The 22,006-nt window shown below is 50.2% G+C and overlaps 6 protein-coding genes across 6 annotated transcripts; 1 reads left to right on the plus strand and 5 right to left on the minus strand.

Annotated features, from left to right (window-relative positions):
* Positions 1 to 4,890: 4,890 nt before the first annotated feature.
* On the minus strand, positions 4,891 to 6,435 carry FTJAE_3430 (pseudouridylate synthase; the record flags this gene model as incomplete). Its single annotated transcript, XM_037349727.1, has 1 exon — positions 4,891 to 6,435. The coding sequence occupies one exon, from the start codon at positions 6,433 to 6,435 to the stop codon at positions 4,891 to 4,893; it is 1,545 nt and encodes a 514-aa protein (XP_037209453.1).
* Positions 6,436 to 7,803: 1,368 nt separating this feature from the next.
* FTJAE_3431 (acyl thioester hydrolase) lies at positions 7,804 to 8,562 on the plus strand (the record flags this gene model as incomplete). Its single annotated transcript, XM_037349728.1, has 3 exons — positions 7,804 to 7,886; positions 8,085 to 8,135; positions 8,205 to 8,562. The coding sequence occupies 3 exons, from the start codon at positions 7,804 to 7,806 to the stop codon at positions 8,560 to 8,562; spliced, it is 492 nt and encodes a 163-aa protein (XP_037209454.1).
* Positions 8,563 to 8,878: 316 nt separating this feature from the next.
* FTJAE_3432 (glucose-fructose oxidoreductase) lies at positions 8,879 to 9,847 on the minus strand (the record flags this gene model as incomplete). The annotated part of the gene is made up of 1 exon (XM_037349729.1): positions 8,879 to 9,847. One exon carries the CDS (start codon positions 9,845 to 9,847, stop codon positions 8,879 to 8,881), a length of 969 nt encoding a protein of 322 aa, XP_037209455.1.
* A 2,763-nt stretch (positions 9,848 to 12,610) lies between these two features.
* FTJAE_3433 (6-hydroxy-D-nicotine oxidase) lies at positions 12,611 to 14,069 on the minus strand (the record flags this gene model as incomplete). The annotated part of the gene is made up of 2 exons (XM_037349730.1): positions 12,611 to 13,906; positions 13,953 to 14,069. 2 exons carry the CDS (start codon positions 14,067 to 14,069, stop codon positions 12,611 to 12,613), a joined length of 1,413 nt encoding a protein of 470 aa, XP_037209456.1.
* A 278-nt stretch (positions 14,070 to 14,347) lies between these two features.
* FTJAE_3434 (6-hydroxy-D-nicotine oxidase) lies at positions 14,348 to 16,629 on the minus strand (the record flags this gene model as incomplete). The annotated part of the gene is made up of 5 exons (XM_037349731.1): positions 14,348 to 15,239; positions 15,312 to 15,720; positions 15,774 to 16,222; positions 16,312 to 16,394; positions 16,528 to 16,629. 5 exons carry the CDS (start codon positions 16,627 to 16,629, stop codon positions 14,348 to 14,350), a joined length of 1,935 nt encoding a protein of 644 aa, XP_037209457.1.
* Positions 16,630 to 18,619: 1,990 nt separating this feature from the next.
* FTJAE_3435 (calcium-independent phospholipase A2) lies at positions 18,620 to 20,597 on the minus strand (the record flags this gene model as incomplete). Its single annotated transcript, XM_037349732.1, has 3 exons — positions 18,620 to 19,847; positions 19,906 to 20,473; positions 20,531 to 20,597. 3 exons carry the CDS (start codon positions 20,595 to 20,597, stop codon positions 18,620 to 18,622), a joined length of 1,863 nt encoding a protein of 620 aa, XP_037209458.1.
* Positions 20,598 to 22,006: the final 1,409 nt, after the last annotated feature.

Here is a 22,006-nt window from a genome sequence, read left to right on the forward strand (position 1 = left end):
GCGTTTCTTGCTTACAGATTCTCTGTCTTCTTCGGCCAACCCAATTCTTCATCAACGTACGTCGTCGATAGGCAGACTTTCAGAACAGCATTCATTTTCCAAGAATGTCCAGTTTTTCATCTCCACAAACCAGACATGCTCGTAGACATTCAATGGCATGGTCTCGTCTGGCCTGACCTGGCCTGACCTTGATTCGACCCAATAACCAATTCCTCCTCCCCCCTTCTCAATCGTCTTTCACAGTGAATGGATAACAAACACCACAACACACTATTAACAGCAAGTAAACTCGGCGGGTCCCCATCTTCCTCGGGGTTTGTGGTTCCCAAGATTGATTGACGCTCCACTGCAAGCTCTCGGACCCTTTCTCCTGCGCTGAGCTGAACAGAGCTTCGCTCGAGGGCCGCCTCTACCGTCAAGTCAATTCGTGTCTCTCGCCTCTATTGTCTGCAACAGGAAGAGCCCCCGTTTTGTCCTGAACGATCAATCGTTATCGATGTGATGTGGGCTCTGCGGCTGACTGACTGTAAGGCAAGTATCGTAATATGCTCCTCGCTTGACAGCACGTTAGCAGTTAGCATCGCCGTTCCCTTGGACGGGTTAGCGTTTTGGCTCCGATGCATCGAAGCATTTCAACGCATTGAATGTCTTTTTGCATTTCATTCGGTCATGAGAAAGTATTCCAGTTCGCCGCTGCTTTCGATTCTACAGTACCATCCCCGATAGCCATGCCCATGTTACAGATGAACCAGAGGGATTGATGAATCCAATCATCTGTCTTGCTATGCAGTAAAATGTCACTGCAATTAGCGGTGGAGTCATTCGACGGGCGTATTATTTCCAACCATGCCTTGCTTCGAGGCGTCGTGCTGCTGTCTGCTATGCCATCCTCGATTAATCATGGAATATCGATGGTCCTGTCTGTTGTGTGTGCCTCAGTATCTCCCATCCTGATAAAACAAGGGTGTACCTGTTGTCTCAGAGCGGATAACTCATGCCCGGGGTGCCCTTAGATGGTTGGGCCCTGAAGGAAGTTGACTGTTGACCTCGACCTTGACCTTGAATTCGAACCTGAACATAGAGCAAGGTACTGTAACTCATGGTGTACTGACTGCACTGTAGCGTAGCGTGGCCCCCAGGGAAGCTCCCCAGAAGCGTGGGAAATGGACAAGTCCCAGGGCACCAAGATGACACTCTCTACTCTGCAGCACTGAATCGAGAGCCCATCCCTACCGCGCTCCCCCCCACTACCCACTATGCACTGTCGTAGCCTATGACCCCTGCAGGATTAGACTTTCATCCCTCTAACCTAGCCGATATCCGGCGTAGTCGGAGTCGGGGTCAGGGTGTGAGAGAGGGGACCCAGTCGGTCGCCAGTGACGGCTCCCTAGTTAGCGCGCTTCGCGGTTCTAACCTCTCGGAGGACTCTGGGAGTCTTCCACAGTTGATCCAAGGATCGTAGTGTAGCGGGTGGAGCACGTGGAACCAGGGGGCCACAGGCCATCAGTATGTGAGCGTGCTGTAAAGCCAAAGTCAACCACCACCAGACGCTCGTCCTCGACCTTAGTACAGTATCAGAAGTCGGACAAAACGTGGGAGCGTTACCATGGAGTGGAAACGGCACCAGCCATGCCTATCGCGAGTCGTACAGTAGGTACAGTATCACTCTGATTTTCCCTTTGATGCTAACTCTACTGTAAGTACTCGACGGCGTCGATCCAAACCCGCCCCCATATGGCATCATCACGGCCGCTTGTTTGATCTGTGAGTACCGTCGACCATCTTGCGGTCAGTCCCAAAGCCAAGAACCAATCCCCAGATCAGGTGCCGGGGCACATGGCAATGGAGATGGAGCCTCTGTCTGTATCAATCATATCTCTGCTGCAGTCTTCGGATTCCCCGCCAACATTTAACAAGAAACAATTCAGAAACCCACTCCATGCAGATCCCCCGTCCGTGTAAGTACAGTACAGTACAGCATCCAGTCAGTCAGTCAGTCCCCCAAGCGGACAAGATGCCTCCTTTGAGGAGTTGTCGGCCCTCAGAGCGCGCAAAAGCCATTTTCCACTGCATGCATTCAGTCTGTCACTTTTTCAGCGTGGCAATTCGTAACTCGGACAAATGGACTGCACATTTCGCAGTCGCCGTAGGAAAAAGCAAGACAACCTAATAAACCACGGTCGCAATTCGGGGCTGAAAGTCTATGCTGCGGCGCAGCCAGGAGTAACTCCCCCAGGAGGAATAGCAGCACAGCACAGGGCGGTTTTTAAGGATGTGGCCCCCTAACTCTCAAGGCCGTGGTGAGCCGCTGCTGACAGCTCATTTGTGCTGGCTGCTTTGAGTTTTTGGGGCTTGCAGGTGAGCTCCCTCTTTGAGACTTTGGAAGGAAAAAAAGAATCTTCTCTGCCAGGTTCCCCGAGCAAATGAGCATGGTACCCGCGGGATCGAGACAGACACAGAGACAGAGACTGACCGACAGACAGACAGACACACAACATCCTCCTGCATGGCGTCATTCTTTGCTGCGAGGCACCTCAATCGCAAACCTTGGTGAGAATTTTGTGTCTGTTTGTCTGTTTGTACTATATTGCGTGTGTCGAAGATCCTTCAACCTCACAATTGCTTCACCAAGTTTTTGTTGTATTCTAGTTATTCTTGACAATCATGACCCAACCTGTCTCGGCAGTTGAAAAGCTGAGCTGATCTTGATGCGCGTCCGTCAGCTGGAATCGTCAGCAATCCATAATTCTCAACCGTTTTCAGCATCTCTCTCCAACGTCGCGTTGCATCAATGACGTCTCACTGAAAGGGTTCCTTGCTCCCATCCCAGCAGGGCCTCTCTCCCCCCCGACTAGAGCCATCTTTCTCCCGCCGCCAACACGAACGAATCTTGCTTTTCGATCTTGCTCAGCGTTGCATTCAAGATGAGAGAAAAACTCTGATCGTGAGGTTCATCCCGCGCTGCGTGAGCGGGATGGACCTTTGACAGTTTGACTAGAGTTTAGCAGCGCACGAATTGATTGCCATTCCCAACTGTGACCAAAGAACCACGACCCGGGAACTTGGTAACTGCTGCTGCTGCTGCTGCTGGCAAGGGTGAATTGAACCGAACCCGTGGAGAAGGGGATGGGTAACGCAGCAAAAAAAAGCAAGCAATTCCCAATCATGAACTTGGTCTTCGTTACCCCAGAAAATAGGGGAAAAAGAGAAACAGCCGCAAATGGTCACCCGCAGCGCAGGCTTCGATCATGGCTTGCTTGCGTGCTGTGATCCATATCTCGCCAGCCACAATTCCGCTGCTGTGCTAGAGCCTAGAGGATGGACCCCTTGCCAACCGATTGATTAAACCCATGCTTCGTGGAGCTCACGATGTGATACGGAGTACATACAGAGTACACAATGATGTGATTCGACTTGACTGGGGCTTTTTTGTTTTAGCCAGTCCAGTGGGTAAAGCAATTGGATGAACTTCATCAAAACCCTGTCAGGGGCCTTTTTGTCTTGTCTTGTCTTGTCTTGATACTCTCGTGATGGATACGCACGCCAGCAGTTGTCTGGTGAGGGTGAGGCTTCAATCCGTATAATTACACGTAATCAATCCTCGACCCAAGATCCCCGTGAGGATCTACAATAGCCCCATGACTATCTGCCCCACGTATCGTCCACCAGGGCCATGATGCCTAGTCGGAGTTCTGTTTCTCCATCTATATTGGCATCTATGAACCAGTGAACTCTCTGGCTCCGGCCCCGGAGCGTCGAGCAATCTTAGACGTGTCTCATCATCGACCCTATCTCGAGCTATTTCCCAAGTCTCGTAGCCAGGGCGGTCGTCACGGTCTTTGTCGGTTGGTATAGCTCTTGGCATCGACTCTGGGGTCCATCTTAATCCTAGGGGAGGAAAGAAAACTCAGGACCTTAACCCTAAGTGATGAAAATGCTTAGGTAAATCCAGTCTAAACTTAGGAGACTTTTTGCTAAGTTTATTTTGACACCCTGCATCAAGGTTGGGTGTTTTCTTGCACCCTGGGGGGCCGCCATCTTTCTAGGGTCCTTCGTATGTTCTGATCTTGTGTTCACTGAGGAATGCGTTGAGAGCTTGAGCTTTGAGGGCCCCATATTGGCAGATTGCCTGCCCCGTTGGAGACTTACGGTACTTCGCTTAGATTGACCTAATTCCTCCGAGAACCATTGGCCTTAATTCCTCCCGGTTCCGCTCCAGAGAACTGGTCGTTCCGAGGGTGAGGAGATGAGTTTAGTCTGTCAGTGGCTTCCGTACTGGTTGCTTCATGTTGCGCCTCTGGCGTCGACGAAGCCTTTAGTAAGTGCCCGTTGTTAGCCACCGTGGAACCAGTGACTTGTCTTAAACTTTGGGCTTATTTGTCGTAAATCCGCGCTCCCGGGTGAAGGGTATCCCGAGGGCGCCATAGCTAAGACAGATATCGGTCGCATGCCTCGCATCACAACAACACAAACCCTAGGCTTGCAATTTCGAAGAATGTTCAAGGGTTTCGAAGCCAAGCCCTATCTTGGCTCAGCCTCTAGTCTATACGGGCTAGGAGCCCTCATGCATAAGCTAAATAGTCATAGTCTGCCTGTATTACTGACGGGGATAGGCCGACCCTGGTCACCAATAGTAGATCCACAGGATGATGACCCGGAAATCGGATCCTCACCCTGGCGCCAGGGGATCAAGCTGGTCCTGTCTGATAGGTTCGGCAGCTTTGCAACTCTCATTCGAGATGTGCTATAGTTCAGCTGCTCATGTGTATCTACGAGTTGCCATCTCGTTCTATTTGGTGGCGTTATCCACGCGATGGTCGTAATATGTATGTAGTGTAGGCATCTGAAGCTGCTTGCTTGGTGCTTGCTTGTTGTATGGAATGGCAATTATCATGATATCTCAGGGTTCTCGTCCTTAACCGCCTCCACCAACTCCTCCATCCCACCCACCGATGTTGGGCCACTCATTCCCTTCGGTGGGAGAGCCCAGCGAGGCAACGGGCTAACATATGACCAGGCACCGCCTGCATCTTCATACCGAAGACTGTGGAGCCATAGCGATAGCTCATGTTCACCAGGGTCCGAGTATAGAGGTGTCTCGCAAATGTCGCAGAGCTCGCCCGTAAGCTTCTCGGCCCTCTTCTCTTCATATCTATCCACCATGGCATCGTAATAAGCAACAGCTTCTGCCACTTCGTCTTTGCCCATCCGAGACAGCCGGCTCACGATGTCTTCGTCTGTGTTCTGAGTCGCATCGGCGTCGTTTTGTCCCAGATCAACGCCCCAGACCCGCCGGTTAGCATAGATAGGATCATTTTGAATAGGATGGCCAAGATGTTGAAGGTGAACCCGCAACTGGTGAGTGCGACCTGTAACAGGGAGACATCGAACAATGGAGTATCCCTTCTTGTTTGCCCAAGGGCGAAATTTCTCCTCCTGAACCTGTTCAGGAGTTTTAGGGCGGTCGTTTGCTTCGTTCTCTCCCTCGGCAGGATAGTAGGCCAACTTCTTAAACACAGTTCGGGCTGTCTTGCCATTCGCGCGCACCCTGTTAAGGCCAAGCTTGGGAGATATTTGTAGGATGGGTTGGTCGCAAACAACCTCGCCGTCGGGAAATTCGCCCATCACTCGAGCGATGTATTCTTTTCTCACTGTGCGGTCCTTGATCTTGATGCCCAACGCCTCTGCAGCAGGTGGGTTCTTTGCAATGAACATGATACCACTTGTGAGACGGTCCAGGCGGTTGCAGAGGTATGGCAAGAATGCTGGGCCGCGGTCTGATTTCATAATCTCAACAACCGAGTTGAAGTTGTACCTGCCTGCAGGGTGTACAGGAACTCCCGCGGGCTTGTTAATAACAATCATATCTTCATCCTCGTGGATGATCTGCACGGGGTCCTCTGTTACCGGAGGTTCATGACGGTGCAGAGTGTGAGAAATGAGGTCACCATTCCGGAGAATATAATCGGGCCCGACTCGCCGACCGTTAACAAAGATAGTTCCCCGTATCATCGACTGCCGATAGTACTCTAGCGGGCGGTCCCTGAATTCAGATTCATAGATCTCAAGGAGGGGCCTGTTCCGCCATCTCTCCTTGCAATGTGTGTTGTAAGTATAATGGTATGGAACTACCCGACGCAATCCATCTCCCTCAAAGTGATACGGCCGAGGCCAGGGGTCCCCAACCGGTGTAATGAGGGGCTCGTCTGATTCCGAGACCTTTGGCGGATCTTGTTTCTTCTTTTGCTTTGGACGTCTTTGATTTTGTTGTTTATTGTTGTTGGTGGCGGCTTGTGGTGGATCGGAGTTTGGTTGGCTCGGGACAGGGCTTGGTGTAAGACCCTTGTCACTCTGAATATCAAGATCCTGGAAAGAATTCGCAAAGATGTTGTCTTCGGAGGGCGAAGCCTCGAGCTTCGGTGACGACGCAGCCATTGCAAAGGGGCGCCTTTCACGAGGGGGTAACGAGGAGGCTCTGACTGTGGCCCTGGACAGGGACCTAGATCTTCGTAATGCGGAGGAGTGCGGGCCGAGGCGAAGAGCAGCAGCCCTCATTCCTCAGCAGCAGTCGAGGAGAAGATGCGGCGCTTTTTGCGGCGCTTTTTAACCTTGTGTGAGGCAGGCAACGGTATGCATGAAAGAGAAGGGCGTTGAAAGAATGTGTAGTGACAAATTATCACTGACGTCTATGGGCCCGGGGATTAGCGAGACTCCCTTGGCAAACACTGTCTTTGAAATTCTGACGATATCTTTTTCTGTGGGTTGAGCCAACGGCAGAAACGAGCGGTGACATGCGGCAGGAATGGACCCCTCGCCTGTTCTAGGAAATTAATCCCCGGGCGGTCTGAGCCTTTTTGGATGAGTCGATTCCTCTGCAGAGCAAAGGTAAAGCCGTGATTTGCCCGTGTTGGCAGATGGTTTCAAGATTCCCCCGCCAAAAGCCCCAAAGGGTCATCTAGAGTCCACTGACGAACAGGGCTTGGGGGGGGCACTGGCCTGCAGGCGTCCAGCCCAGTCCAGGCCAGGCCTCCCCCGTCATCCACTGTCTCTCGGGTGCTCTAGGGGATTTGAGTGCCCGACCTTAGCAGGCTTAGCTGCCACGACCGCGGAATCTAGGTCAACCGTCCACTAAAATCAGCCCCGCGCGCGGACAAACCGCTGTTGAAGACGGGAATGGATGCCTCAATCAATTCCCGGGGCTGGGAACAAACAAAAACAATTCAGAGTGAGCGTATCCGTACGTCAAAAGAGTTGGTTCGAACCTCGGCTTTTCCAATTTGAGATTGGAGTAACCCAGAACCTCGGAAACACATCCAAAAGTGAATACCCCAGGAATTCACTGTTTCTCGCATCTCATCTTATTCCATTTCAATTCAATTCTGCCTCCATCGTGAGATTGAGATTTTGCCCCTTGGCTTCCGATTCTCTGAACACTAGGGCTGTTTCCTCATCGACACAACATAAACACCATCGGAGACACAAGGGGTCCAGACTACAGAGCTACCCCATAACTACCTATTTCACATCGCGCGCAACTGTCGAAGGATCAAATCATCAGTCTCAGTCCCTTCAGTCTAGACTCGTTGACCTCAGTCGCATTTCTTGCTTGATCTGTTTTATTTTCTTGGCAATTCGCCCAATAGACTTCACGCCTCTCTACCCACGCAGTCGGCGCTACCGGCTGTCTACTGTACTACAACAAAACAAGTCTTTCGTAAAGTGAAAAGGGCATAAGCAAAAAGCCACGGTCGAGAACGCTACGGATCCATTAACTTAACTTACCCCAGAGAATCGAACCGCGGAATGGGTAGCAAGGCTTCACCTGCGGAGCTCAAGACCCGCAAGAGAGAAGACTATCGTTTCTTCCTCGACTACCGCACGCGATGGTGAGTTCACTCCTCATTGATGCTTTAACTCAATAGCTAAAGCTGTATCCTTTGCTCCGGATTATTACCATCGCTCATCATTTGACCCTTCCCTACCTTTGCGAATTGCGGAATGCGTCAAACTGTCACAGTGACATCTCTCACGTGTACATAGGGATATGATATATCGCTTCGATAGACTGACTCCCTTGTTAACAGGAACGACAATGATATGTACGACCACATGAACAATTCCGTTTACAATTTTTTGTAAGTATGATCAAAAAGTGACGATCTCTCTACAATCTCAAGATCCAGCGAGTAACCCTCAATTCTCAGATTCGACTCCATCATCAACGCATACCTCATTGACAATTGTGGTCTCCATCCTCCTACAGCACCACAGTTTGGCATGTGCGTGCACACCCACACTGACTATTTCTCGTCTATCGCGTACCCTGCTGTCGCGGAGCTTGCCCTACGTGTCAACAAGCTAGGTAAATCTAGCGTCACGTACGAGACCGCGCTCTTTGAGAAGGGCAAGGAAGAGGTGAAGGCGGTAGGGGAGTTTATACAGGTGTATGTTGATCGTGAGACGAACAGACCGCTAAAGGACGGTATGGCCTCAACGCTTCGTGAGAAGCTGCAGGAGCTGGTTGTTAGTGACGATGCAATTAAAGCAAAGGCTAGACTTTAAGGATCTATGTAAGCATATGAATGGCTTACATGAGCCACTATAATAAACAATTAATGCTTTGGTGCTATTCGCCTGCCAGCCAGTATACCTATCGCAGACCAGGATCGTCGAGGCCAAGAGGCTCAGTACTGCGAATTCAGAAAGTCATAAACTTGGCTTGCGAACCCAGTAAAATTTAGTTACATTATTCGGCTAATGTTTCGTTTGTATTACTATTAGCTGCTGTATCTGATGCCTGTTCATATTCCTGGCGCAATATTACTACCATGTTCAATGACTTACACACCGACCTATTGCTTGCACCAAAATCTCACCTTCACAACTGGCACTCATACTTCTTAGCCTGCCCTCCATCAAGGCCACTCTCAAACATCAACTCCAAAAACTCGAGATCCGCCAACGCCTCCTCGACGCTCTGCCTTTTATCCGGCTTTCCCTCAGCCAACGCCTTCGCCCACGCCTCAACCTCCTCCGTCACACCGCTCGTCCTCTCAAACTCTTTGACAACAGGCTCACCATCCCACGGCGTAACGGTGACCTTATCTCCGTCGACCACCACAGAACCCTTCTCGTAGCCGAATTGGAATACTGAGGTGCTCATCTTGGAGCCGCAGGACTGCTGGTACGTGCCACTTACACCGCTCTTGAGTCGGACCACCGCGTTCACTGTGTCGATTGGTGCCAGGTGAGGTTGTGTCTGAGTCGTGAAGGCTGTCACATCGACTCCTGGATCTGTGAGGAGCTGTCGTGTCGCTGCAGAGAAGTGCACTCCGCCGTCGAGCAGGAAACCACCCTGAAACTCAGGCTTTGCGCGCCAAGCGGTGCCGTACCATTGAGAATCCTCGCTCATGTAGAAGAACACACGTACACTGAAGTGCTGCAGCTTTCCGAGCTTGGAGGCCTCCGCAGCGGCATAGTCGAACGATGGCTTGTACCGAAAGTTCTCTGCAATCGAGAAGGTAGCTTTGCCTCCTAGACCACGGTAGTACTCGATCAACTTCTTGCCATCAGCTACGGTGGGAGCAAGCGGCTTTTCGGCAAGGACATGCTTGCCAGCAGCGAGAGCAGCTCTGATGTGCTCGGGTTGGCTCGGGATGGGCAATGCGATGATGACAGCTTCAATGTCTTGACGAGCAAGAAGGTCGTCAAACGACTTGCCGGATCCCGAATCGGCCGAGTACAAGTCCGGGTCTTGGCCGGAGCGGGTGTTCAGGGCAGCCGTCTCCTTGGCCGACTTGAGAGAGCGGGAGTAGATAGCCTTGAGGGCGAGGTTATCTGCCTTCATGATAGCAGGCTGCCGGGCCTCTGTTCAGCATTCATTCTGCATACGTAATTGGGCGGTTGTATTGGGGGTTTCGCACCATGTGAGCCTGTTTAGCGAACAGGCCTCCGCCGATCAATGCTACGCCGATGGGAGCCATTGTTGATGCTGCACTGTACTGTAGGCAGAGCTATTTTGAGGTTGTTGTTTGTTATCTCTGGGGGTAATGAGTTGCTATCATATGTCGGCAGTTCTCTTGGGAGAATAGAGAGAACAAGAGTTATGATGTCTTGTTGGAGGGCGGGGTTTCCCCTCCATCATGGAACCCCCACTGTCGATTCCACCTTGTTCTGTTTCGTCTACGTAGAGATTTGTCAATCATGTTGGCCAATGTGCATATTCAGTTCAGCATACAATTGTCTACCTATGTACGTGGTATTGTTGAAATCTCTTCAACTCTGAGGTCTCATATTGTCATCATGATATACAAGTGAGGTTACCATCTCCCCTGTCTATTAAATGCCCTGTGCTTCTTGAAACCGTTACTAGTCCAAAGCACCAACGGAAATAACTCACCACCAAAGAGAGATGCAATGCATCATGGTAACATCTATGGATCGCATCCCTCACCGCCGCTACAGACCCCTGACGTCACTGAATATAAATATTCCGTCGGACACTTTCGGTATACTGTAACTTACTGTATGCAATGCAACTCCACCCCCGACTCTTCTCCGCCAAGTCTGAGTGAGTGAGTTGAGTTTGAACTGAATTGACGGTACGTATCAGTATCACCACGCCAAGCCAACATGCATAGAAGGGGAAAAGACGCATGAGAGAAGCTGAAAATCCAACCCTGCTATAACTACCCAAAGCAGTCGAGGTGTGGCAGGGCGTGTGCATGCATCGGCCGCATCTGCAATCTCCTCTGTTACTACTGTCTGTGATTATTGGCTCCAACTGCCATGAAACACAATAAAACAAGAACAAGATAAAGAAGAGGACCCAGCTCAACTACCGCGACGCACGCACTTGTACTGATCGGGTATGTATTACCATCGCAACCGTTGGCCTCTTCTGTGCCGCGGATCTCACTCCGCAGAGCCTATGTGGCTGTCAGCTAACTAATCGACTACAACCGTAACATGCAACTGTATCCGCTACACTACCTACACTTAGTATGTACACTACCTTGCCAGGCTTACCTTGACTACAGGCTACAGCTACCTAGGTCCTACAGGCAGTACCTGTGCGTGATGAGACGGCTAGATGGATGCGATGTGATGCAGTCAGTGCATTAATTAACTTCGACTTATCAGTGGCATGTTGCTTCGTACCTGTTCATCACTTTGCTTTTTCCTTTTAGGGCTCGGTATACGGGTGAGCCTCATCATCCCATCTCCCTACACCTTGGATCAGTAGCTAAACCTTCAAACAACGCCCATGACACCACTTGTAAGACGAGGAATTCCGCTTACGCAGGCATTCTCATTTTCAACATCGCGATACCGTTACATTCAACCTCCACCAAATCCCCTGTAGATCCCTCCCTCGCTCCCTCTGCATTGCTCAACGAACCCCCACAAAACACCAGCCTTGGGCATTTTCCATCGCCTAGAGCGTCTCTCTTGTTCCAGGCAAGCAAGCCAAGCTCACAGACAGATATGACATATCGTAAACTCGTGCGGCATCTTCCGTACATACGTTTTGTTTTGTCGCGCCATATTCATATGTATGTCGCTCATTAGTGCCATTTGACCTCACTAAACCTTGAAACCCTCCTATCTCCGGAACTCGGGCCCAGGAACGCACTCGCTAGCGTCACTGGCATCATCGACATGCCCATGGTACTGTAGGTACGGTGCTAGAACTGGCATGCCGTCTCTTCTCCCGCTTCCCGATGGTCGCCAAGCAAGGTTACCCCCATCATCACCAACGTGACTGAGTGATTCTTGAAATTCCAAGTCGTAGCCGAAACTCAATTATACCTACCTAATCCCTTCAGGCTTGCTTCACTACACTTCGCTTATGTTGGTTATTGGTTGGTGCGCTTCAGGCGTGAGACTTTCGGACTCTATCAAGCTGCCGCCCGGTGCAGGGCGTTCGGTTGGGTCCAACAAAGGTTCTATTCCGCAGCGCAGTTAGTGAGCCGTCCTCAGTTGAAACAGCTGATGTGGAAGGCAGTTGCCTCGCGTTCTCTCTGTCATCCCTTGTCTTACAAACACCATGGGTGGTGTTATTATCGTATCGTATCGTGTCTCGGAACTTACCCTGTACTGTAATGGAATTTGGAACCTTTGTACGTTTTCCGATTAATAAACTGAAATATGTTGAAATGATTATGAATCAAAATACATTCGCCTGTATCGTTTGTCGTTCACAGTACGAGTAGAGGGAACGAGACAACGAACTGCTCATCTTGCAAGTCAGAGGTGGAGGCCTAGGGTAAGCTGCCTGGAGACTTACCACCTCAACCATAACACTTCCTGGTGCGTACAATTGAATAGAATGATATCAGGCTAGGTCAAATAGAATACCAATACTATCATTCATGTACAGGTAGGTAAGAGTGTCATGTTACTCCGTCCATAACGACAACGGAGAGACCAAATCTTCCTGATCGAGTGTGGCAAGACTCATGCACGACTAAGAAAAAGGTCTGTTAGAGATTGCTAAAGATGCAATACGGTTTATATTCTAGATTTCATGCATAATTCTCAAGCCCAAACTGTTAAAATGGTAGTTTCATTTCATCAAGATATCTCAAATGGCCTCCCTACAATCTCATTACGCCATGCCAGCTGTATCTTCAGCAATACCATGCCACTTATTAAACACATTATTCGGATCATACTTTCTCTTCAACTCCCTCAACCTAGGCAGATTAACCCCCCAAGCATCCTTGGGCGATATACTATCAGCCTCAATGTTGATATACACTCCTACAGGCCCCTTGCTCCAGTGTCCACCCGCCGTAGCCGAATACCCATTCGTCTCCCGGATCCTCTTACACAGATTTCTGTTAAACTGCCGTATCTCTGAATCGTAGGCTGGGTTCTCCCATGCAAATGAAGTCATGGCGTCGTAATAATCGCCTCGATTAGCGTAGGCTGTTGCATCCTGGGGGATTTCGCGAATCTTGTCTGTTGGGAAGAACTCAATAGCCAAGACAGACTTGCCCATCCCATCGTGTGATTCGCAGAATTTCCAGAATTTTTCTGCTGTTTGTAGCATTGGTTCGATATCAAGAGGCATTGTGATGTTGCCTGAGCCCATGAGGCGTCGAATGCCGTGGTCCATGACGGAGTTGAGGAGCGTGTTCGTCTTCGCAGTTGTCATCATCTCCGTATCGTTAGCGATTGCTTTTATCTCGAGAAGACCGGAGAAATATCGCTTTGCATCTGCCTCTGAGCCGTGAAACAGAGGAATAGCAGACACGACACGGCTCGCCTCATCAGGCCCAAAGCCAATACCCAATGCAAAGCAATGCCCCTCTGAGCTGGGTCTTCCATACAACACATTCGCAAAGCGCAATAAGTCAGGCAGTTTATCAGCCGAGTACGCCAACGTTCCACTCCAGACTTTGCCTTGTCGATGAGCTCGAGATACGAAACGAGCTACGACTCCAAACTGTGCACCAGCGCCTCGAATAGCCCAGAACAGATCCTGGTTTGTGTTTTCAGACGCTTCGACTATCGTCCCATCTGCAAGAACAACTTCCGCCTTCAACAAGTTGTCGATGGTAAGGCCGTGCCGGGGTGTGAGAAAACCATGGCCTCCGCCAAGTGTAAGTCCTCCAACCCCCGTGTGATTGACGACACCTCCGACTGTCGCTAGACCATGTCGCTCGAGGGCTGTATCAACATCTTCCCATAGACAGCCCCCTTCGAACTCGACAGTCATAGCTTCTGCGTGGACTTTGACCTTTCGCATCTTTCTTAGATCAATGACCATGCCCTCGCTTGACGAGGCACCGCTGGATGAGTGGCCACCACCGCATACAGTCATTGGTATTTGATTTGAAACTGCAAATTTGACCGCCGTGGACACCTCTTGTGAGTCAGTCGGTAAGACGATAGCTGCCTATGCTGTGTGAGTCTCGTGAGGGAAGTCATTGCGTTCGACATACTGCTCTCTTGACGCAAGTCGCGCTCCATCTTTGCAACACTACCTCGTAGCCATCATCTCCAGGCAAGAGAACATTGCCATTCGGTATGTTGTCTCGAAGCGGAGTGAAATCGTACATTGTATCACGTATTACCCAGATTCGGTGCCGTACAACTTATGGACTGCCCTCTTCAAGTAGTAAGAAGCGGTATGAGAGGAAGAATCATCATGGACATAGTTCGAGGAGAAAGCGAGTATTTGACAATTTTCATGATTTCACAAATGTTCTCAGTTGAGACATGTCGTCATTGAACATCTAAAAGGACAAGATCTCCGCATTTAGAGACCAGTCGTCCCTCGTATAAGCATGTGACTGAAGACGGAACTTTGTACTCTGCAGAGCCGAGGCCTGCCTGTTTAAATATCTTCTGATGATTCCACATCAGCTGGTATATCGACAGGTGGTAATGCGTCTATCATCCCAAAGCCATATTTGTCCACCACTTTCTCTCCTCCCATAAGGTCATTAGTATCATCGCGCCCTCCTGCGAGCCATCTTTGTAATCTAAAGGAAGTCTTCGCTATGTGATTAAAGACGTCCCAGTTCTCCATCCCGATGGACATCATTGTAGACATGGTCAAGGTCTTGATGAGGCGGCCAGGACCGATTTTGTGACAATTTGTCACGAGGGCAATCATGACCCATGCGAAGATACCGAGAACTGATTTCCAAGTTGCCAGACCGGACTTCCAGATCGATAGCCAAAGCACTTGAATGTCTTCTTCAGAACAAGCAGAGCTGATTGGGGAACGATTGAGGATCGCTTTGCAGTAGATTAAGGCCACTTTGCGGATAACGCGATACATGACGTCTGGAAGTAGGGAGGGCGAAGAAGACTTGTCAGTTCTAAGTGATCCCGCAGAACTTCCTGGGCTCTCGACCGAGCTTGCTCTAGATGATTGGGAAGGCCTTGGAGATTGAAGAGCGGGGGTGTCTTCCGGTAAATTCAGGATCCTCTCGTAAAACCACTGAGCCGTTGAGAGAACTTTTTGGACGTGCTCAGAACTTGGATTTCTCGGTAAAGCTAGAATGGCTGAGAACAAGCCCCTCATGTCGTCGAGTATTTGAGCAGTACTTGGGTGTAACTGTAAAGAATTTGAGCATTCTTTGAAAGATTGCCAATTGCTGATAAAGGGGGTGTTGAAGGCCGTGTTGAAGGGCACAGCTCGTGAATCTCGGAACTCGAAGCCGGGATGTCCATACATGGAGGGCTTGATCTCATGTGCGAGCGCCATGACTATGTCGTGACTGTACCACGTCAGATTCTTGTACGACGGAGATCGAGACACTGCAGCTGCAGCATTCCGTGTAACAACTTACATGAGAACCATCTTGGCCAAGTAACCACGCAAACCGAGCTGGGACAGCCCATCTCTCAGGTTGATCATCCCTCTAAGACCACTAAGGTGGGCTTTTAGATCATGCGTAGCACCCCAGTACCAAGAGTCCGCAATCATCTGGACAACACCAAGCACTAAAGTATCGCTCGTCTGTGCCTGTTGATCCGTGAGCTGAGAATTCAGCATTCGATAAACCTGGTGCTTGTGTGCGTATTGTAAAGCCTTGGAAAAATGACGGGTTTCGGATAACCAGCATGATGATGTAAACAAGACGATTTGGAGAAGGAGGGGATCTTGCAGAGTGCAGGGAATCCAGAAGTTCATGAACTCGTTGGCGGGATCTGGATTACCGTCTACTGCGCACTTGAAGCGCGAGAGTAATTGCAAGTCTAGACCACACGCATTAGTGAACAAGTGGACAGAAATGTCACACACAACTTACGAATGCGTACTAATTCCTTGTTTAACTTGGTAGGTTTCATGGGAAGGTACTCTAGCTGTACTGCAGAGCCATCAACTGGCGGGATGATATTGTACCGCTCATCGTAATCTTGAGACCCCAAGATCTCTGTGACACGTTCATTGGAATAATTGAGTTTGGCTGTTGCGGTGCTCTTTGCCGTGATGGTCCAGACTGACTGACGTATCGTGTCGTCATCGTCACCATTTGGTGATGAGTGAATCTTGTAAGGTAACCATAGATCGGTTCGTGGTTGTGTAGCTGAAGTGGCGACGGATGAGCTAGGACTAGTTACCGAAGAAGTGGGTGACCTTTCGTCCTCGAGATAATAGAGAGCGTCTTGGATAGTCGCAGGGTTGAGATGTGAGTAAGGGCCTTCTCGTACATCTCCCACTAGAGGTGGTTTCGGGCGTGAAGCTATTGGGTGATGTCTAGAGCATGTTAGTCGCTGTACTGTAGACGAGATATTCTGGAAGGGCAGTGATGAAGGGTTCGTCCACGGTAGTACAGAAACACTGACCTCTTGGAAGACTTGACTTCGTATATACATTCGGGTGAGGGAAACCGACGAAAGCAATTTGTACATGGTTGACTTTGCGAGCACTATGAGCATGTTAGTCGGGTTTTATCCGGGCATAGGTACAGAGTTGGTTAATACGAAAGTGGCAAATAATTAGGCTGAAAAGACCAAAGATATCGCAATTCAATTGAGAAGTCCTCGATGTACAAAACTCACCTTTTGCTTGCGACGGCGGCATTCAAGGCACGATGACGTTTGTCGCGGAGCTCGTTGTCGAGGTGCGACTTGCATCGGCGTGGCTCCAAGTACCGGCATCATTGTTCCACCAACAACCTACTTTAGCGATTCCTTTTTTTTTTTTTTTTACTCCTCTCGCTTTTGCAATACCCCAAAAAATGATCAAATCGAGAGTGACAGGCGGTAATATTTGGTGTCCCCTTGACGTCGCTCAAGCGATTGATTGGCCCAGCACTCCCAAATGAGAACCGGTCAGAGACACTGAGTGAGGTTGTTGGTTCAACGACAGGCCAGGGGTCAGCGGCGGATGGTTGTTGGTTCTAGTTAGTTAAATCGAAAGATGCAAGTTTGTGTGCTGCAAACTGCAGGGAGAGAACAAGAAAGAAAGATGGGTGTGTCTTTTTTCTGTTTTTGGGCTCAATGACTGAAATGCCCTGATGTTGTAGGGGTTCAATTGAGAGCCATGTTTGTTCCTCAGAAAGGAACAGAGACAGAGCCAAGGGAGAAGAAGAGCAGATGGGAATATATCTGATCTCAATTTGAAGCGCGAGGCCGAGCGTCCCTTTGCCTGTTGACCAAACGCGGCAACGTGCGGCTGTAGGCTCTTCCAAGGCCTGGTGCTGGTCCAGGGAGGGATTGTCTGGTTGCAGCGCAGTATGCGTGGCTCTGGTGCACAGTTCCGCGGATGCAGGGAGTCTCTTCCTCTCGCCTCTTGTCTTGTCTTGTCTTGTCTCCTCTTCCTTGGGAATACGCGGGTTGTAGATAGAAGGATCCAATATCGACGCAATGTCACCCCCAGTACAGTATCGAAAAGAAAAGGGCCTGTTTTGTTTTCTCCCCCGCCGTTGAAGATGACAGAAACTCTCAATTCTTCAGAGGCGTTTGACAATATGCCAAGCAATACCAGAACAAAGAAATGTCGAACCAGAGCCCGCGTGTCTTTCCGTGGGTGCCGATCACAGTGACGATTCGCTTGCTTGCTTTTTCTTCTTCCCTCCCTTCTAGCGGATGTGATGGAACAAAGAGAAGAAAGTTGCCTGGAAGAGAGAGACAACACAGCAACACTGATACTGTTATGCACCTGTTGTCTTGTCTTGGTGATGGGCTAATCGCACCGAGTCTCGAACTTGGATTAACACGCCCTAGCCAGAAACGTTTGCTACAAACTCTCCAATTAAAGACGACGAGCTCAAACCATGAATCGAAGGTTAAATCGTGAAGCTATCCCAAAACGGTCAAGCATAGTCGCGAATACCGACGGACGGGGGAATGGATTCTCATTTTTAGCTCCATGGCGAGCTTCCAGGCTTTCAGCTGCCTCGTGGCAAGACTCTCGATCAGTCCATTGTCTCAGTTGACAGCTGCTGATAACGAAAAGAGCGAACCGTGCGTTACATCTGAGGAGGATGTATAAGAATCCTACGACATCCTCGAAGGAATATTCGTCACGTATTCGTGGTAGACCAGAGGCAAACAGGGGTTCTTCACGGCTTTCTCACTTACCGTACGATCTATCAAGGCCTAGGCCTCGACAGGGAACAATCAGTGGGGGGCCGGATGCTACCGCGAGCCCCGTCGTATCGAAGATCTGCCTACCCGCGATCTTAGGCCTTCAAATCCTCCGAAGACCAGCTAATCAAACAATGAGACAAAAGAATTCCAAGAGATCCCTATTTGCCATTTAATTTAACTTTCATATCTCCGAAGATAATAGGCAGCCGTTATGAATGAAAAGCTAGTTTCCATTATACAAGTACAGCCACTTTGACCAACAGATATATAGTAGCTATCATCCCAGCATCTTTCCATCAATTTCATAGCATCAAGTACATTCAAAGGTTCACATCCAAGTAAAACCAGGTGGTATCTAGTCGTGCAGAATCAGAAGCAAAAGAAACAAGAATCATCATCACCAATTCCTCCACCCTCAACGCCAGTCTTATAATCGTTCTAGTTCTCGTTTCATGGATTTTCGTGGATTCGAGCTCATATTCAAGCTCGAGACGTCATTTTTCATAGCCAAATTCAAATTGCAAGGACTGTCTCATGAAGAAGGGGCATCAAAATATGCTTATCTTCCCCGGTAGTCAGGCTTCCGGGCCATGTTCACAGGCGGGGGCTCGTCATCATCTAACGGGTAAGGAGGCGCGGCCGCAGGCACTCTTCGACCTTGATGTTGCTGGCTCTCAGGGAGAGGCGTCTTGGGTGGCAGCGGCGGCGGTTCAATCCGTGTCGGTGGCGGCGCGGCCATGTTGGGAGGTGGCCTAGGATACTCGTCTGGGCTGACAATGGCAATCAAGTCTTGGCCCGACACCCCTTCGCGGTACTGCGCGGGTGTAGGTGATGATACTGCCAAACGATCCTCTGGATGTAAAGTCGGAGCGCTGGCGCTGGGACCACGGGGTCCTAGGGGAGGAGAGTTGGGAACGTTATGCGGAACAGACGTTTCTGCGTGCATTCGTTCGTTTGAGCTTCGTGGCGAACCGTTATGGTTGTTGTTGCGGATATGCAAACTATCTGACCCCGACTCGAACGACGACCTGCTCGCGGGGCTGTGAGGAAGTGGAACAGTAGTTGGAATATCTCCTGCAAGTTCGAATGCCATAGGCATCTCCCATGTGGTTGAGGTTGACTTGACAAGTTCTGGGATTCCTTCAGGAGCTCGTGCGTGACGGATCCTGGCTCGGTGAATTTTGGCAAGCTTTGAAGAGATGCCCTGAATCATCCTTTGCTCGGCCTCCCTTGACATATACCGTCGAGTACCAGTGCTGATTTCGCCCAGTCGGTTCCACTCATTCATTCCAAACTCACCAACACCAACTTCCACATTAAGACGGTAGTAGGCGTCGATACTGACATTTCGTTTTCCAAGGTGCTCGCGCATCATGTACTCATGAATATTCTCGCAACCCTCGATCTTGGCTATCAACTTCCTACGCGCATCGGCAAAATCACCCAAGAAGCCTTCATACCACATCTGCGAATTCGAATCGCTGCCCTTGGGCCGTCTACCAGTACCGACGCTAACAAAAACACCCACTTCGCGACCGGGCCACTCGTTGACCACAGCTTCGTCCAGGGCTTCTGGACTAGGGTTGAAAGTGCCGACACCGTCATCGTGAAAAACTGATTGACCAATGGTGATGGGCTTGAAGGCCAGTCCGATCGCACAAGTGGCTCGACCAGCCTGCCAAATCTTGCAGTCGAACTCGGGAGGAGGTTCTTTTCGAGAATCGTAGGATCGCAAAAGAGCCGCGGGTGAGCCTCGAGGAGAACCCTTGTAAACTGCCGTTACCGCGCTAGAAAAATATGTTAGCGATGCTGTCATGGGTAGAAAGCAGTGGAGGTATGACTCACGTTTTGGTACGGTTTTCACGATGATCGTATAGGCGCGCGTTTGGATCGCCGTATCTAGAGTTATACGCAGGTCGATACGCCATTTGCGAGGCGGGACTGCGAGCGCTAAAGCTAACGGTGCTTGCATTGCTCTGGTTTCGGCGGGGGGCACCGGCGCTTGAGTACATCGCAGCGTTGAGAGGATTGGTGAGGGGAGAATCTGAGCCGTCGTTGCCTTCCCTCTCCTTCACCGTGTGTTCTTGCACAGCTGCCTTGATAGCCTCCTCGAGTTTGCTGGCCTTGAACAAGGTTGACCTGTAAGGAATACCCGCAATAGTCTTGTCGGTCTGGAAAACCATGCGCGTTAGACGAACGTAGAGCTCCTTACACGTCTCGAGGTCAAGACGCAATCGACCCAGCATCAAGGCGATCAGCCCGCCTGTACCAGTACCGACGATTAGGTCGAAATGATCGCATGGCTTGGGGATTTCGTGCCGCTTGGGAGCGCGGCCTTCGATCTCGACAAAAGTTCGGTGCATAAGCTCCTGGATAATAATGAATATGGAATAACCGCGGACACCTCCTCCATCTGGCGCGTATTAGCATTGGATCAAACAAAGCAGACGTCATCTTGGTGGGCGCTTACCGAGTGATAGAACTCGAAGAGGCGGGCCTTTGGTCGTATCCTTTCTCCTGACCCCGCCGGAGTCCATGGGCGCAGAGGACGTAGTTGTGTTGCGGCTTGCGCTTCAATCGAGTATAGAAAGTTGAAATACAGGCGATTTGGGTGTTTGTAAAGGTGTCACTGTCGCGCAAAGCTGTTGGTGAGCTGTAGACGGTCTTGGCTCTTGTCGCTTATCGAGATCAGGTGGGCGGCTGTGTTCAGAGGGTTGAAGCTGATCACGCCGCGTGGGCTAAGATGAGTGGTCTTTGATGTTTTGGAGAAGTCGAAAGCTCACGTCAAGATTTGTTGATTGATCTAGGTACAGTAAGGCAGATTGTGGGCAGCCCAGGCAGTCATAGTCATAGTTCCCAGTAGAGCAGTTTTTGGCTGGCAGTGAGCAACAACCCAAGACTAAAGAGTCGGGTCGGCACTACGTAACGTAACGCAGGTCGCCCCGCCTCATGGAAGCCCAGGGCACCTCACCTCAGCCATTTTTGGATCCATCATCCCTAGAAGCCCTGACGCAACAGTGAGCGGACCTCTCGGATTTGCGCGGGAGCCAGGCTCGTCAGTGGAGGAATCTTGGAATCCTCTGCTGGGAACAGCGAGATGGTGCCCCTCGACCCCTGTAAATTTCGAGTCTTTGACTGCAGAGGCGACGGGAACTTGCCCAGGCCTGGAAACTCACGCGCCACTCGACATCCTGACAGCGGCTTGTCTTGTGGTTGGACACAGGACATTTCTCCTGGCTACTGCACGTTTAATAGAGGACATGGGGGATGCAGATGATGATCGCTGAATCCCTCTCGGTCTCTGCTCGCTCAGCCAGTACGCGTACAAATCATGAGATCCAGTTGTCTGGGCTGAAACGATGATACCATATAAACTCTCATCCCGTCCGTCCCATGTGGTTCGCAGACACGAGACGGCTAGAGAGTGGCTGTGTAAGCTTGGCTCTTCTCTTTTCGACCATCCATGCTCTCCCGCCCGTTCACGGGTCCATCGATTGTTCTTGGCGTGTTCCAAAAGCTTTGGCGTTTTTTTTTGCCTCAATGATCTTGGCTTGTGGTTTGTAGAGAAGAATCGCCTGCGTTTGATCTACGAAACGAATCAACGGGAATGGGCAGCTCCGTTCGGAAAGCCCATCTCCCATCAGTGGCATTTTCCACAAGAAGGGATGGGATTTACAGCCACGGAAATAGAACGACCGAAGTTGGAAGTTGTTAGTCTTTCGTGAACTCTGATTGGCTATGTAGATCTTCAGGTTGTGGCTGTGCTCGCCACACTCCCGCAACCGAGCCTCGCCCACTTGGTTCTCAGTTGTCACTGTCTTCAGGGTTTCTTATTAGAATCAGGGACGTTAACGATCTCGTCTCCATATTGGGAATGTTGGGTTTCTCGATACCTATTCTTGAAATCTCCATGAGGGAGCCAAGTGATACCCAAGAGAACCACAAT

Source organism: Fusarium tjaetaba (assembly GCF_013396195.1).
Source record: "Fusarium tjaetaba strain NRRL 66243 chromosome Unknown NRRL66243_c0000066, whole genome shotgun sequence".
NCBI classification, from domain to species: domain Eukaryota; kingdom Fungi; phylum Ascomycota; class Sordariomycetes; order Hypocreales; family Nectriaceae; genus Fusarium; species Fusarium tjaetaba.